The 13,887-nt window shown below is 33.7% G+C and overlaps 1 protein-coding gene across 1 annotated transcript in view; it reads left to right on the top strand.

Annotated features, from left to right (window-relative positions):
• CUNH12orf40 (chromosome unknown C12orf40 homolog) overlaps nucleotides 1-891 on the top strand; it is a 53,487-nt gene extending 52,596 nt beyond the window's left edge. Inside the window, exon 14 of the mRNA XM_015594357.1 lies at nucleotides 496-891. Within this exon, the coding sequence (XP_015449843.1) occupies nucleotides 496-891 (396 nt within the window). The remainder of the gene's footprint in view (nucleotides 1-495) is intronic.
• The last annotated feature ends 12,996 nt before the right edge of the window (nucleotides 892-13,887 follow it).

The following is a 13,887-nucleotide window of genomic DNA, read 5'->3' as shown; positions in this document are numbered from 1 at the left end:
CCTTTTTAAACTATTGTATTTTTTTGTTTTAGTACTACCACAACTTTATAATTATTATTTATTTTTTAATTAAAATTATTGGGGTGACATTGATTAATAAAATCAAATATACAATTTAGTAGTACGTCATATGTATATTGCATTGTGTGTTCACCACTCAAAGTTAAATTTCCTTCTGTCACCAAATATTTGACTCCCCTTACCCTTATCTCCCTTTCCTTCTGTAACTCTTGTATTTTTAATACAAAGATTATTATTCTTGCTATTTTAAAAGTTCATAAACTCCTTGATTTTTAACAACCAAAAATTCAGGTTGATTTGCAATTGCCAGTCTCTTCTGTGTTTTGAAGTTTTTTTGTAATGTGAATTTTAAGAATTTACACTTTGAAGTGATTGAATGATTCTTTTTAATTTTAACATTATTTATAGTAAAATTACTGAATTTCTTCTTTTAATTTAAACATTATTATAGTAAAATTACTGAATTTCTTCCAGCCATCTGAAGATGAAGATCAAATATTGCAGCAAATTGAAGATTCAAATAGGAGACCCATCAAAACTGAAGAAACAACTAATAATTTTTATTTAGAAAGAATTGCAAAACATCCACATAATAGAATTATTAAAAACAGTGTTGAAATCCATAAACAAAAGAGTTTTCCCAAGTTCTCAATGAAAAATAATACTGATGAGCTTGCACAGTCTCAGTGTAATTCAACACACACATTACAAAATAAAACCAGTAATAACTGCATACTAGAGGTTATAAAATGTGAAGCATGGGTGCAAACAGAGAGTGAACCTGTAATGGAAGAAAAATTAGATGCTGCCATACAGTGTGATATAATTTCAAAATGTAAATGTAGAAGTGATGTGTCTTTGTATTGTTGAAAATTGCAGTGAAAATATTAAGGCAGATACCACTAGAGGGCAGGAAATCCTTAAGAACAATTGATAGTCTAAAAACTGCCTGAGATTTAGCATTTCACTTAATGTTCATAACTTCATTAACATAATAAGGAATGAGAATGTGTATCTTAACACAAGGTGAAATATTCGGAGGATATATTTATGGTTTGTTTGAAAACATTTTATTTATGCATTTAAGTTTACTTAGGTTTTTTTAGTAGCTTTCATATATCTTCAGTTTTTTAGAAAATATATACATTTATTGTATCATTCTAATGGTGATTATTCATTATGATATGCTATTTATGGATCAAAATACATTTAATTATTTCCTGTGTACTTTTAGCAAAATGTTCGCTTTCAAGATTTTCAGACAAAGTAATACCAAATAATATCAAATACATTTTATAACCTCATTAGAGTTTTCTTAGCTCCTCTCTTAAATATTATGCCCTCATTAAGAAATTCTAGCATTAATTTTTAGATAAAATGTATTTTCTATTTTGTTTGGGTAACATTTTTGTGGGTACTTCTATTCAGAGGAAAATATTTTTTCTTTTCAAGATTAAAAAATGTTTTAGTGCTTTTATGAATGAACTTCACAATTGGAAAAAATGATTCATGTTTACTCATTTTAATATTGCTAAGATTATTTTCTTAAATATTACATCAGGATTTCTCATTTATAAAATAAGAGCTTTGTTTCTAACATTTATTTTTTGTATCAAATTTTAAATGTTCATACTCTAAGATTTATTTTTTGAGGGATATATTACAAAGTGCCCAGCAGGGGGCATTCTGATACCTAATTGAACCAAAAATAAAATTGTTAGGCGTTTCTGTGTCTTTAATGAAAAGGATGATTAGATATTGCATTTCTATGTGTCACTCAGTAGTTTGTGTGGCAGAGGTTATTTATCTGAAGCATAATGATTTAGAGACACCAGCAGCTAATGTTTAAACAGTAGCAGTCTTCATGTTTTTAGGTAGTTTGAGGAAGTTACTTTTGCTGCCTCGGAGCACAATAAGCTCCTAAATAGTTTTCTTAAAGTATTGTAGTCATCTCATGAAAGGAAATAAAATTATCTGATGCACATTTATATGTTTTCAAAAGGCCAGATTTTCATCCTGATATTAAACGAAAGATATTCCATCATGGATTGATTATCCTGAGCAATATTTTGCAAAAATATGAAATATTTTAGCAGTGAAGATCAACATATGGAAAAAGAAGAGTATGCTGGTGATGTTAGAATAAGATTGAGCTGTTAATTTTGGTTGGGTTTTAAATATCAAATAAACTGATTTTTTTTCCCAAATACTAATCAAGATCTAGCAGTATTGAAAGCAAATTCGTTTCAAAAGTCCACACATAGTTACATTTTTACTAATATCATAATTTGGTAGTTAAACACAGTAAGGTAGAGAAGAAGATCAGGGCTTCTTAGTACATTGACCACACACAATGAGAGCAGGGAAAGGTGCAGTGTAGTAAATTTAAACTTGCCCAGAAAGAGATCTAGTCTTTGCTCTTGGCTTTTGGGAGGTAATCTCTAAGCCCTTGGAATGTCATACCTGATAGAAGTGTCTTTGTTTCCCTGGGGATGTTGTTCGATGCCAGATGGTAATGTGATTTAGGATTGGACTTTGAGTCAAGCAGTATCATCTGAACTTACTAAGGGGCTAGAAACTGAGATCAGCCACGTGGGCAGTCAATCATGCAACTTGATGGAACCCCATTAAAGACTCTGGACACCAAGGCTCAGGTGAGCTTCCCTGGTTGGCAGTATTCTCTGTGTTGTCACACATTGATACTAAAAAGTAACACTGTCCATGACTCCACAGAAGAGGGCAACTGGAAGCTCTGCATTTATTACTTTCCTAGATTCTGCCCTATGTGTTTCTCACCTAGGTTGATTTTAATCTGTCTCCTTTCCCTGTTATGAACTGTAGCTGTGAGTATAACAGCTTTCAGGGAATTCTGAGTCTCTCCAGTTATCAAATCTGAAGGTGCTCTTGGAACTCTTGAAATAAGGGTAGTTTTGTGGACTAGTCCCTAACTTTGTAGTTGCTAACTCTTTAGGTGATTTAAGAGATAAATATATTTTAAAAGAAAGCAAGTACAGATTTACAGCTACTCCAGGAAGTTGCCACTTGAAATAGTATGAGGCTGTCTTTAGGGTTTTACAATACTTCTCACAATTGTAATTTATTCGTGTAATTTCTTGGTGGTTTATTTTCCACATGATACCATATATAGCCATAGTGGCAAATGCTTTTAGTACTCTACTCATATTTCCTTGACATTTCAATACATGTCAACCTGATTTCCAAGTGCCAGTACCTGCGACTCATTTCCTTAGTGGTTTCTCTTGGCTGCAGATACCTGCTGTGCCTGTTTGTGGGCAGGTAGAACATACCAAGGAATTAATGAATTAATGCTGTTTGAGAGCGGTCTTTTAAAACAATGACTGGTGCGATTTGGTGAGTAGATACGCCAGTTTCTTTGTTTCTGGAGCAGGATAACTCCCTCAGAAGCGTGTTCGACAACACTGCCCACTCAAAGTGTGATCCACTGTTCCTTTTGCCATTTCCTGAGATTTGGTTAGAAATGCAGATTCTTAGAATTGACCCTAAAACTGTTAAATCAGAATCTCTGGAAGTGAATTCTAGGAATTTAAGCTTAAATACACACTGTTCTTCCAGATTTCCTCAGAAAGATCAAGCTTCAGCTGTGTATAGTGGTAACTTGCTTGATAATAAACCCCTTCCTTTCCTGTCTCACTTCTCCAGTTCCATAGCAGTGTTCCTTACAGTTTCACCCAAAACAAGCTACTTGAATCCTTAGCTTATGGTTTGCTTCTGGGGGAATCCATATTGAAAGGTTAGGGACTAGGATAAATGGATGAATGAATTGTTTTTATAGATATAACTCAAATGTTAACATTGCTAATTTTTCTGGTTTTACAATTCACTAGTCCCAGTTTTCCATGTCTGCCATCTCTTGAAAACTCAATAAGTGCATCCAGCAGCATATTAGACAAAAGTAAAGAGAGAATTAATGAAATAAAGTACACATCAGAATAAATGATCCAGAATGCAAGAGAGAGAAAATTTGAGAGCGAGTTAAACAATAACGGTGATAGAATGAGAAGCTCCAACATATGTTTAAGTATCAACAATAGAGGAGAGAGAGAATGGGTTAGAGGCATAATATGAAGAGAGAAAGGCTAAGAATTTTCCAGAATCGATCAATCATACTAATCCACAAATTCAAGAAGGCCCAAACTTTTCAAGGATGATAAATGATATGAAATCCATGTCTAGACCCAGCATAATAAAATGGCAGAGCCTCAAAGATGGAAGATCTTTCTTCAAAGCAGCTGGAGAAAAGACAACTTTCCTAAGACAGCTATACTACTAATAGCAGTAATAAAAACCAAAAGGCAGTGTAATAATACCTTTTAATCCTGATAGAAAATAACTGTCACCCTAAAGTTGTTTTTTCAGCCCTACAGCTCTTAACATTGAAACCACCAAACTAGCCAGTAATAGCATTAAGGAATTGTTTCTGCAGGATTTAGTGACTTATATTTAAGGTATTTTTTTTTTCCTTTTTTGTATATAGGTAGTACTTTGTGGGAAAAGTTTATGATTTTTTCACTTTAACCCATATTACTTAATAGTTTTTTCCATTGCTTTTATTTCTTTGGGCCTTCTTCTTACTGACTTTGCAGAACTCAAGGTTGTTCTAGCCATAGGAATTTATTTTTTTTCAGTGTTGCCTCCAATGGTCTGCAATGTATGTTCGTTTATGCCTGTTGCTGAAGAGATATCATATGTGTCTCATTTCTTTCAAAATGCTTTATTTCAAGCTTCTCATTAATACTTAAAACTTTCCTTTTACATGCATTGTTTGGTGTTTTTGAATCAGGATACTTAGACATGTTTGGGATGTTGCTATATATATATATATCTCTTCACAAATGTGAAAGGCTAGCAAGACACAACCTTAAAAGATAATAAACACAGTGAATAGAGGTAACTGCTAGATTTTTGAATGTATGTATGCATTTTTTGTATACTTCTGTGGCTCAGTTCAGATGAGTGCAGGTTTGTTTATTCACCTAGTGTTTCTTGTAGATGTAGTTGCACATCAGTCAGTGTGAAATTCATGTTATGCTCAAATTATTCATAATATATCATGGAGGAACACATTTGCCTTCTCAAAATAATTGTTATAACAAAAGTGACTGTATTTTTCTCCAAATGCAGTGTGTTTTTATTTGCTTAGTAGTGTCTTTTGAAGGGAAAATGTTTTAAATCTCGATAAACTCTAATTTATCTTTTTGAAAATTAATGATTGTTCATAAAAATTCTCTTGTTTTCCTTGTACAAGTTTTACGTTTTTAGGTCTTGCGTTTAGGTCTATGACTCATTTTCAGCTATTTAAAAAAATATAAAGTTGTAAGTTGTTTTTTCCCCCGCCCATATATCCAATTGCTCCAGCAGCATTTGTTAAAAAGACAGTTATTCTTTCCCTGGTTGAATTAACTTTGTGCCTTTGTCAAAAACCTACATGAAGTGTGGGTTTGAACTCTTTGTTATGTTTCATCAATATACATATATATGTATGTATATTATACAAATAACATTGTTTTGATTAATGTAGCTTTATAGCAAGTTTTGAAATCAGGTGGTGTTGCTACTTATCTTTCCACAGTTGTTTTGGCTTTATGCATTGCTATATAAATTTTGGCCTCAATTTCTACAAAAAAATTCCTGTTGGATTTTGATAGGGATTGTATTGAATCTACACAGTAATTTGGGGGAGAATTGACATCTTAATAATACTGAGTTTTTACGGTCAATGAGTATATTGTATCACTCCATTTATTTAGGTTTTCTTTGATTCTTATATGGATCTTCTGCCTAGACTCCAGATTTATGAGTAAGATAAATAATATTGTTTTAAGCCATTAAAGTTTGGGGGTTTGTTACCCAGTAGTAGATAATTGGAACACATTTTGGTACCCAGAAGTGAGGTGCTGCCATAGCAAAAACCTGAAATGTGGCTTGGGGACTGGCTGAGTGGTAGACTGAAGCTGGAAGAACCTTGAGAAGATTATTAAAGTTTAATGGCCCATGAAGAGACTGTTAATGGAAACTTATGGTCCTTAAGGTGGCTTGTCAGTGAGGGCTGAAAGAAAATTGAGGATAATATTGTAAATCGGAAGAATAGGGACATTTTTTTATGTAGTGGCAGAAAGCTAAGCAACACTATCACTTGTAGTAATGTGGAAAATAGAAGTAAAGAGAAAACTGAAGATGCCACCTGGCTGCTGCTTGCTTCCTGTAGTAATATGCAAGATGAGAATGTTAAGTGAAAGAAATAACTTTATATATAACAAAGCCAGGGCTTGCCGGAATCAAAAATAAAACTTCTCATTCCAGTATCTTTTGGTGGCTGATGATACTAAAATTACGAAGACTTGGACAGAAATTAATTCCAGGACACCGTCAGGAAAATAGGGATTAAAGTAAGGTGTTGTCCTTATCAAGGATGTTACTGTCCAACTCTTTGCAAAGACCTCAAAAAATTGAGGTAATATCTTAGATAAATATATCTAAGTATCTTAAAGGGCATACATTGTTCAACATTAAGGCTTTTAAGAATATCAAAGACACTTTCCTGTAGTAGCCTTACAGGAAGTCCGAGGTAGAGAAAGACTTATCTTGTTGAATTTTTTGAGTGTGGCTTTTGTCTAATGGGGTGAACCACAGTGCAATTCATGAGAGACCCACATAGTTTTAAGAGGAGCATGCTTGCAGAAACACTGCTTGCTTAGACTAAAAGGGACAGAGACAGTACAACATGAAAAGAGGACTTTGGACTTGTGAAGTACTACTGGCAGGAAGCAGGCTGATAAAGCTGCTTAGCTGCAAACCTCAGCAATTTTTTTTTTTATGGAAAAGGAACCCTGAGCTCAGAGTCGAGCCAAGACCTATAGAGATGTTATGCTGCATTCTCAGGCAGCAGGTCTGAATCAAAGAATTGTCAGTATGTGCCTGACTGAATTTCAGAATTGTTATGGACTAGTGACTCCTGTTTCCCTCTCTTTACTCCCTTTTCAATGAAAAGGTCTATAATGATTATCTTATGCCTCTTCTACCATTGTATGTTGGTGTGCAGAGGACATATAACTTAGTTCACCAGATCTTCATATTAAGAATAGATATACTTGAGGAGCTGTACTTGATAAATGCCATCTGAAGAGTCTCATACACACTTTAATGGGATTCTGGACTTTGGACCTATTCCTGGTACCGTAATAGGTGAGACTTTTACAGAGGTGGGTTTTCTTGGGAAGTGGACAGTGTATTTTGCATGCAAAAGGAATAATTTGAGACCAAAGGGTATGTTCACAATTTCTTTGATTCTCTTTCCACAAAAAGTGGAGTCTACTTGCTCTTCCCTTGGTATAGGTGAACCTTAGTGACTTGCTCCTAACAAACAGTGATGTTGCATGACTTCTAAGACTGTATCATAAAAACGATATATTTTCCAGCTGATACTTTCTGTTTCCGTCTTTCAGGACATATGCCTTTGTTGTTTTGAGCTGTCATTTAAGAAATCTGGCTATTGTAAAGCTTCCACGCTGGAGAGAGAATATGGAAAGACAATATAAAGTAAGATTCCTGAGGAACTCCAGCTTTCCCAGCCCCAGCCTTTTGTGTTTTCTCAGCCGTATGAGTAAGTGAACCAATCCCCTGCTTTCAAGCACCCCCAGCCAAAGATCTGTAAAAATAAGCTGTCCCTTGAACATTTATAATTAAAATATGTTGTTTTAAGCCAGTAAGTTTTGAGGTGATACAGTATTAGAGGTAAGTTTTGAGGTGATACAGTATTGTTATACAGTATTAGATAAATGGAACACTTCATATTTACATGTCATATTCTCATTTCTACATTTACTGTTGAGAGCTAGAACTCTATTTTGCACTATTTTTAAAAAATATGGTCCAAAATAGTGCTTTTCACACAGCACTCAATAAATTTAGTTGGTGCTATTAAATGTATTGGAGCACAACCCAGCCTACATGCACCTGGCTCCTTTGAAGCAGCTTCATTCTAGAAATATAGTTGGATCACTTCACATTTCCCCTTTGAATCTGTTCTTATTGCTTTACCTTAGTTACTTTCTGACTTTGGCTCTAGTTCATAACTCTAGTATCATTTCCATTTCATCTTGACTGTGACTCTATAACTTATGTCTCATGGCATAATGTTGATAACTGTTAAAATATATTAAGCTATAAGTAATTTTTACAGGTCAAGAGCCACTATGTATCCCTTGGAATTGTGCCTAGTACATAGTAAACAGTAATTATTTGTTGATTGTTCTTAACTATGTTAAGAAAATCTTGTGTCTTAACTAAGTTGATCATTGATCAATTATGTTAAGACACAAGAGTAACTTATATACATGACCTCTTTTAATCCTCACAAAAACATTAGAATTATTATCCCCATTTTAGAGATGAGGAAATTGAAGGTTAAATTGGTGAAGTGACTTTCCCAAGGTACTACAGTCAGCAGTGGAGAGAGGATTCAAATCAGAGATCTGACTTGAAAGCCTATGTTCTTAATGGCTGTGCTTTACCTTTTTTTGGTGTTTACATAGATTTCCAATAGTTGACCTTGATATTATCTTTTGGCTTCACCCACATCATTTATTTGATTTGCCTTTTAGCCATTGCTTCTCCAGAATCGATGCCTTATTTGCCCTTGCTTTGTGTGTTGTTACATTCTTTCTTGTGACTCATGTTTGGGGTCCATAGAGAGAATCTACCTTTAAAAATGTAGTTATATATATAAAATTCAGAACTAAGAAGACATTTCAGTAACACAGAATAACACTGTGTTGTCATCGTGGAAAACATATGAAATCTAATCAAACTAGAGTCATTGAACTGTTTCCATACTGGAAAAAATTAAGACCTGTAAGAATGAATGGAAAAGACGTATGGCAGTTCTTTCAGATATTCGATTTTGCAGTTTTAGAATTAGACATTTTATTTTTTATTTTTATTTTTTTATTATTAAAAGTTATTGAGGTGACATTGATCAACAAAATCCAGTGTTTCACGTATACAGTTCAATAGTATGTTGTATATTTATTGCATTGTGTGTTCATCACCCAAAGTTAGATTTCTTTCCATCGCCATATATTTGACCCCTTTTACACTTATTTCCCTTCCCCCTTCCCTCTGGTAACGACTAGTCCAATGTCCATGAGTCTCTGTTTATTTGTCATGTTTGTTTGTTGCTTTTAGGTTTGTATCCCACATATGAGTGATATGTGGTTTTCAGCTCTTTTTTTTTTTTTTTAATCTGGCTTATTTCGCTTAGCATGATTATCTCAGGATCCATCTATGTTGTCGCAAATGGCAGTATTTCATCTCCTCTTATGGCTAATATTCCATTGTATATATGTACCACAGCTTCTTTATCCAATCATCTATTGTAGGATACTTCGGTTGCTTCCATATCCTGACCACTGCGAGTAATGCTGCTACGAACATCGGTATGCAAATCTCTTTTCGGATATGAGTTTTCAAGCCTTTGGAGTAAATACCCAGTAGAGGGATTGCTGGGTCATATGGTAGATCAATTCTTCATTTTATCTTTTGTTTCCTGGTAGTTCAGTATTTCCATTGTTTCCTTGCCTTTGCATTTCTGTCTGTCATTTTAATTTGGTGGAGTTATGTGGATTTTCCCTCTGGTCCTTCTTGTTTTATGTTACATATCTCAGTTCTGGGTCTGTGGTGTGGGCTTACCATTAAGATTATATAAAGGATAGTTATATGTATACAGTAGTCCATTTTCTTTTGCATGTGCCTTATCTCCATTCCCCTTTGTGAATTTGGATCTTTGAGACAACAATAATGGAAAAAGGGAGGGATCACAAATCCAAATTCGCAAGGGAGAATTAACATTTTAAATTTTGCTGATATACCAGTAGTTTTTTTTTCTGTTAAGATAAAATCATTTGCTCACATTAAGAGTCTACTTTTCTTTTGTATGTTGGCATAATATAGTTAACTATTGGCTGCTATCAGCCATTTGATTCTCAGCCAAATTATTTGATTCTCAATACTTTTAGTGTATGTTGTATGTGAACAATATTTTTCACTTGTGTTGTTTTAAGGATTTTATTGATGTGTCATTTATGAGATAGAAGATGAATGTATAAAAACTGAAATTCATAAAGTAGACCAAAAGAGTAGTTAGCAACATTTGAAAATCAAAGTATAATGAGTACAAAAATATCCTTTTCCTATCATAACCTAATTATACTGAAACTTTATTATATTTGATATCAGTCCATTCTAATCTGTTCTTAATAATTGTTAATGGGGAATTAGTTCATTTTAGATGAACTTGGAACCATGGGTCATTATTTCCTTGAGCTGCTTTTACTTGGGAATAACTTCATCTGAATTTACTGAAAATGACTCCCCCACCCAAAAACTATTACTCAGTGGCACTTCCTGAATTATTTGATAATGGCTCTGAGGAATTTCTTTGTTCAGTACTCATGAAGACAACATATTTCAGTATATATCTTAATCTAGAAGTCTTTACTGCATTTCACTGTAGTATATAGAATAGTTTTTGACATGTATACCTTGCCTAGAATAGTGTGTATATTATTAAATTTTTGTTGAAGGAATGACTTAAGTAATGGTAAAATAATATTTTAAAATGCAGTGGTGAGCTGAGTTTCTGCCTTTAGGGACCACCACATTTTTTCTATGAACGAAGAGGTTAGGGCCTTTCTTGTTAAGTTCTAATTCTCCTGGTGAAACTTGAAGAACTGAAAAGATTGGTAATAGTTTTTAGTATTAGGACTCTCTTTTTGGGTAGATTCTGTCAACTGCATTTATTTGAATGACATAGAGATGTTTTTAATATGGATTAGATTTGTTTTTATTTCCCATTTTGTCTGGTTTGATAACAGGAACTGTAGAGTTACACAATCCATTTGACATTGAAAGCCTTATGTAACCAGCAGTTCCTTGCTGTCACACCTAGCCTTTTCAACCCATTAGCATTAACACCAATAACCAATATATGCTCTATACAGCATATGTCATCTTTGGTTAATCAGTTACACCCTTGTCACACCCTTTTCAACCCATTAGCATTAACACCAATAAATGTTCTATACAGCATATGTCATCTTTGGTTAATCAGTCCATAATATTATTTGTTTGGGCTGAGCATTGCCCAAGAGAGAGAGTATCAAGTTCCTCCAAACCCTCAGGTGCTAGAACCCAAATATAGCAGAAAGGAACTGTTTAATTTAAAGCTAGGAGATTCTATTAAGCTCTAATAGATCTGTTATTAAATAGATTAACCTTTAAATTTTTATAAGGTTAAATAAACCTTCATAATCTTCATTATTTTGGGGGCATTAACCTTGACACTTTTACAACTTGAAATAAAAAAATGATTTTATTATAAATCTTTTCCATGGTAAAATGACTGATGAAATCATGGTATTGAACTGAGACCAAGAATTGCAGGGCTGTTTACAACTATCTGTGGGGATGAGGTAGGGGTGCTGTTGCAGCATCACCATAACGTTGCATTTACAGCTATAATGTCATATTTATCTTTTTTTCTCTGCAGTGTGCTGAGAGCAGTGTTTACAGCTGGCTCCATACATTTTCAGACAGCCAGTTAAGTTTCAGATGTCACTGGTTTGGCTACATGTATTTTTGACCATGAGGCCTGCACACATTAAAAAATCCTGCAGGTGAAGAAAGTGTGAGAAATGTTTTCTAGAACGCTTAGTTTATAACTTTTCCTTTTGTTCTTCCTATAAAAATGTACTTAATTATTTTTAGAGTACTCATAATGTGCAAATACTTATCGGCTATGGGAGATACAAATTGGTTGAGATAGCCCCTTTCTCAGTGAAGTTTTAATTTAAAGAGGATTCATTCATTTATTCATTCATACCTACTGAATGCAGACACTGTGAAAGCATATACTAGAACAACACAAGATAGATTGATCCCTTGTCTCATAAAACTCACGGTGTAATAGGAGCTGCCAAATAAAGAAAATATAGAATATCATGATTGAATGATTCATAGACATAGAGTTAAAATCTATCATTTTGGCTAGGTTGCTTAGGTAAGGCTTTCTGGAAGTTATACTTCCAAATATTACAAGTCACTATATGAAATACTCAGAGGCTTTATTTTTGAACAGAATGATATGAGGAGCACAAACCAAATATACTGTGGGTTGCAGTACTCTACCGGAATGGGATATCCAAGAACTGTGGGACAATTATAAATGTGTAACATACATATTTGTTAATTGTATTTGTTAATTGTAATCCTGGTAATTGTAATACCAGGAGACAAAAGAGAAAGGAACAGAAGTATTTGAAGTAAAAATAACTGAAAATTTCCTCAAACTAATGTCAGGTAACCAAAGCTCAGTAAATGCCCTCAAACTACTCCTAGGCATGTCATATTCAAACTGCAGGAAATCAAATGCGACAAAAAAGATCTTGAAGGAAGCCAGGGGCACCACCTTATCGATAGAGGAACAAAGATAAGAATTATATCTGACTTCTCAGAAACAAGGTAAGCTAGAAGAGAGTAGATTGAAATATTTAAATTGTTGAGAGAAAAAAACTCACCAACCTTGAATTCTGAAATTATACTTCAGAAGTGAAGAAGAAACAAAGACTCTCAAATGAAAATTAAGGGAATTCGTTGCCAGTAGACCCACCTTGCAAGAAATGTTAAACGAAGTTCTTCAGAAAGAAAATAATACAAGTCAGAAACTTGGATTTGCATAAAGGGACAAGCATAAGAGAAGGAATTAGTGAAGGTAAATTAAAAACTTTTATTTTCTTAATTGAACAGACAACAGTGTTCAAATGAATAATAACACTAATGTTTTCAATGTTTAGCTTATATACAAGCGAAAAGAATGGCAGCAGTGATATAAGGAACAGGAGGGAAGAATTCAGAATATTTTGTTCTTATAAGGTAGTTGCACTACCTATGAAAGGGTATAGTGATATTGGAAAGTGGACTTGTATTAGTCGTACGTGTATATTGCGAACTCGAGGGCAGTCACTAAAAGTGTAAAAAGTGTAATTGATATGCTAAGAGAGGAATGAAAAAGGCAGAAAAAGTGGAAAATAAAAATAGGAACAAAGAACAGAGGCAACAAATAGAAAGCAAACAAATATGATATTATCACTTTAAATGTCAATTGTTTAGATACACTAGTTAAAATACAGATTGTCACAGTGGATGAAAAAACAAGACTCAGCTATGTGTTGTCTTCAAGAAACCCACTTTAAATGTGAAGACATAGGTTGAAAGTAAAGGGAAGGAGAAATGTTTATTAACGCTAATCAAAAGAAAGCGAGAATAGCTATATTAATTTCACTCAGAGCAGACTTCAGAGTAAAGACGTTTATTAAGATCCTGTGGGTTAATTCATAAATGTAAGTTTGGGTATATTTTTAGAAATTACTGATCATTTTAGACTTTAAATCCCAATCCTTTCATTTTTTCCTCTAAATTGTACTGTCATTTTTATCCAGTAGTTAAATATTAGTTCCTAAATCCATAACCAGTGTCCCTGCAGGAAGCAGGCTGTACAATAAAGCTCATTGTAAAAAAGAATAAAGGAAGGGTTGTGGTTAAAAATGACTTTGGCACAAACTGACTTGGGTCTGAGTTCAGACTCTACAAGCTATGCTACTTAATATCAGTTACTACTTGTGACTCAAGTATTTCCTCATCCATAAAATAAGGGTTATAATAGTACTTTTGATAGAGTTTTTGTGAGGTTAGAATGAAATGATAAATACAGCAGGTTCTTGAATAACATCATTTAATATCATTTCATTATAATGTTGATGAGATAGATGT

This window comes from Pteropus alecto, unplaced genomic scaffold, assembly GCF_000325575.1.
Source record: "Pteropus alecto unplaced genomic scaffold, ASM32557v1 scaffold778, whole genome shotgun sequence".
Taxonomy (NCBI): Eukaryota; Metazoa; Chordata; class Mammalia; order Chiroptera; family Pteropodidae; genus Pteropus; species Pteropus alecto.
Note: the sequence above shows the minus strand (reverse complement) of the source record. Positions and strands in the feature narration are given on the sequence as shown.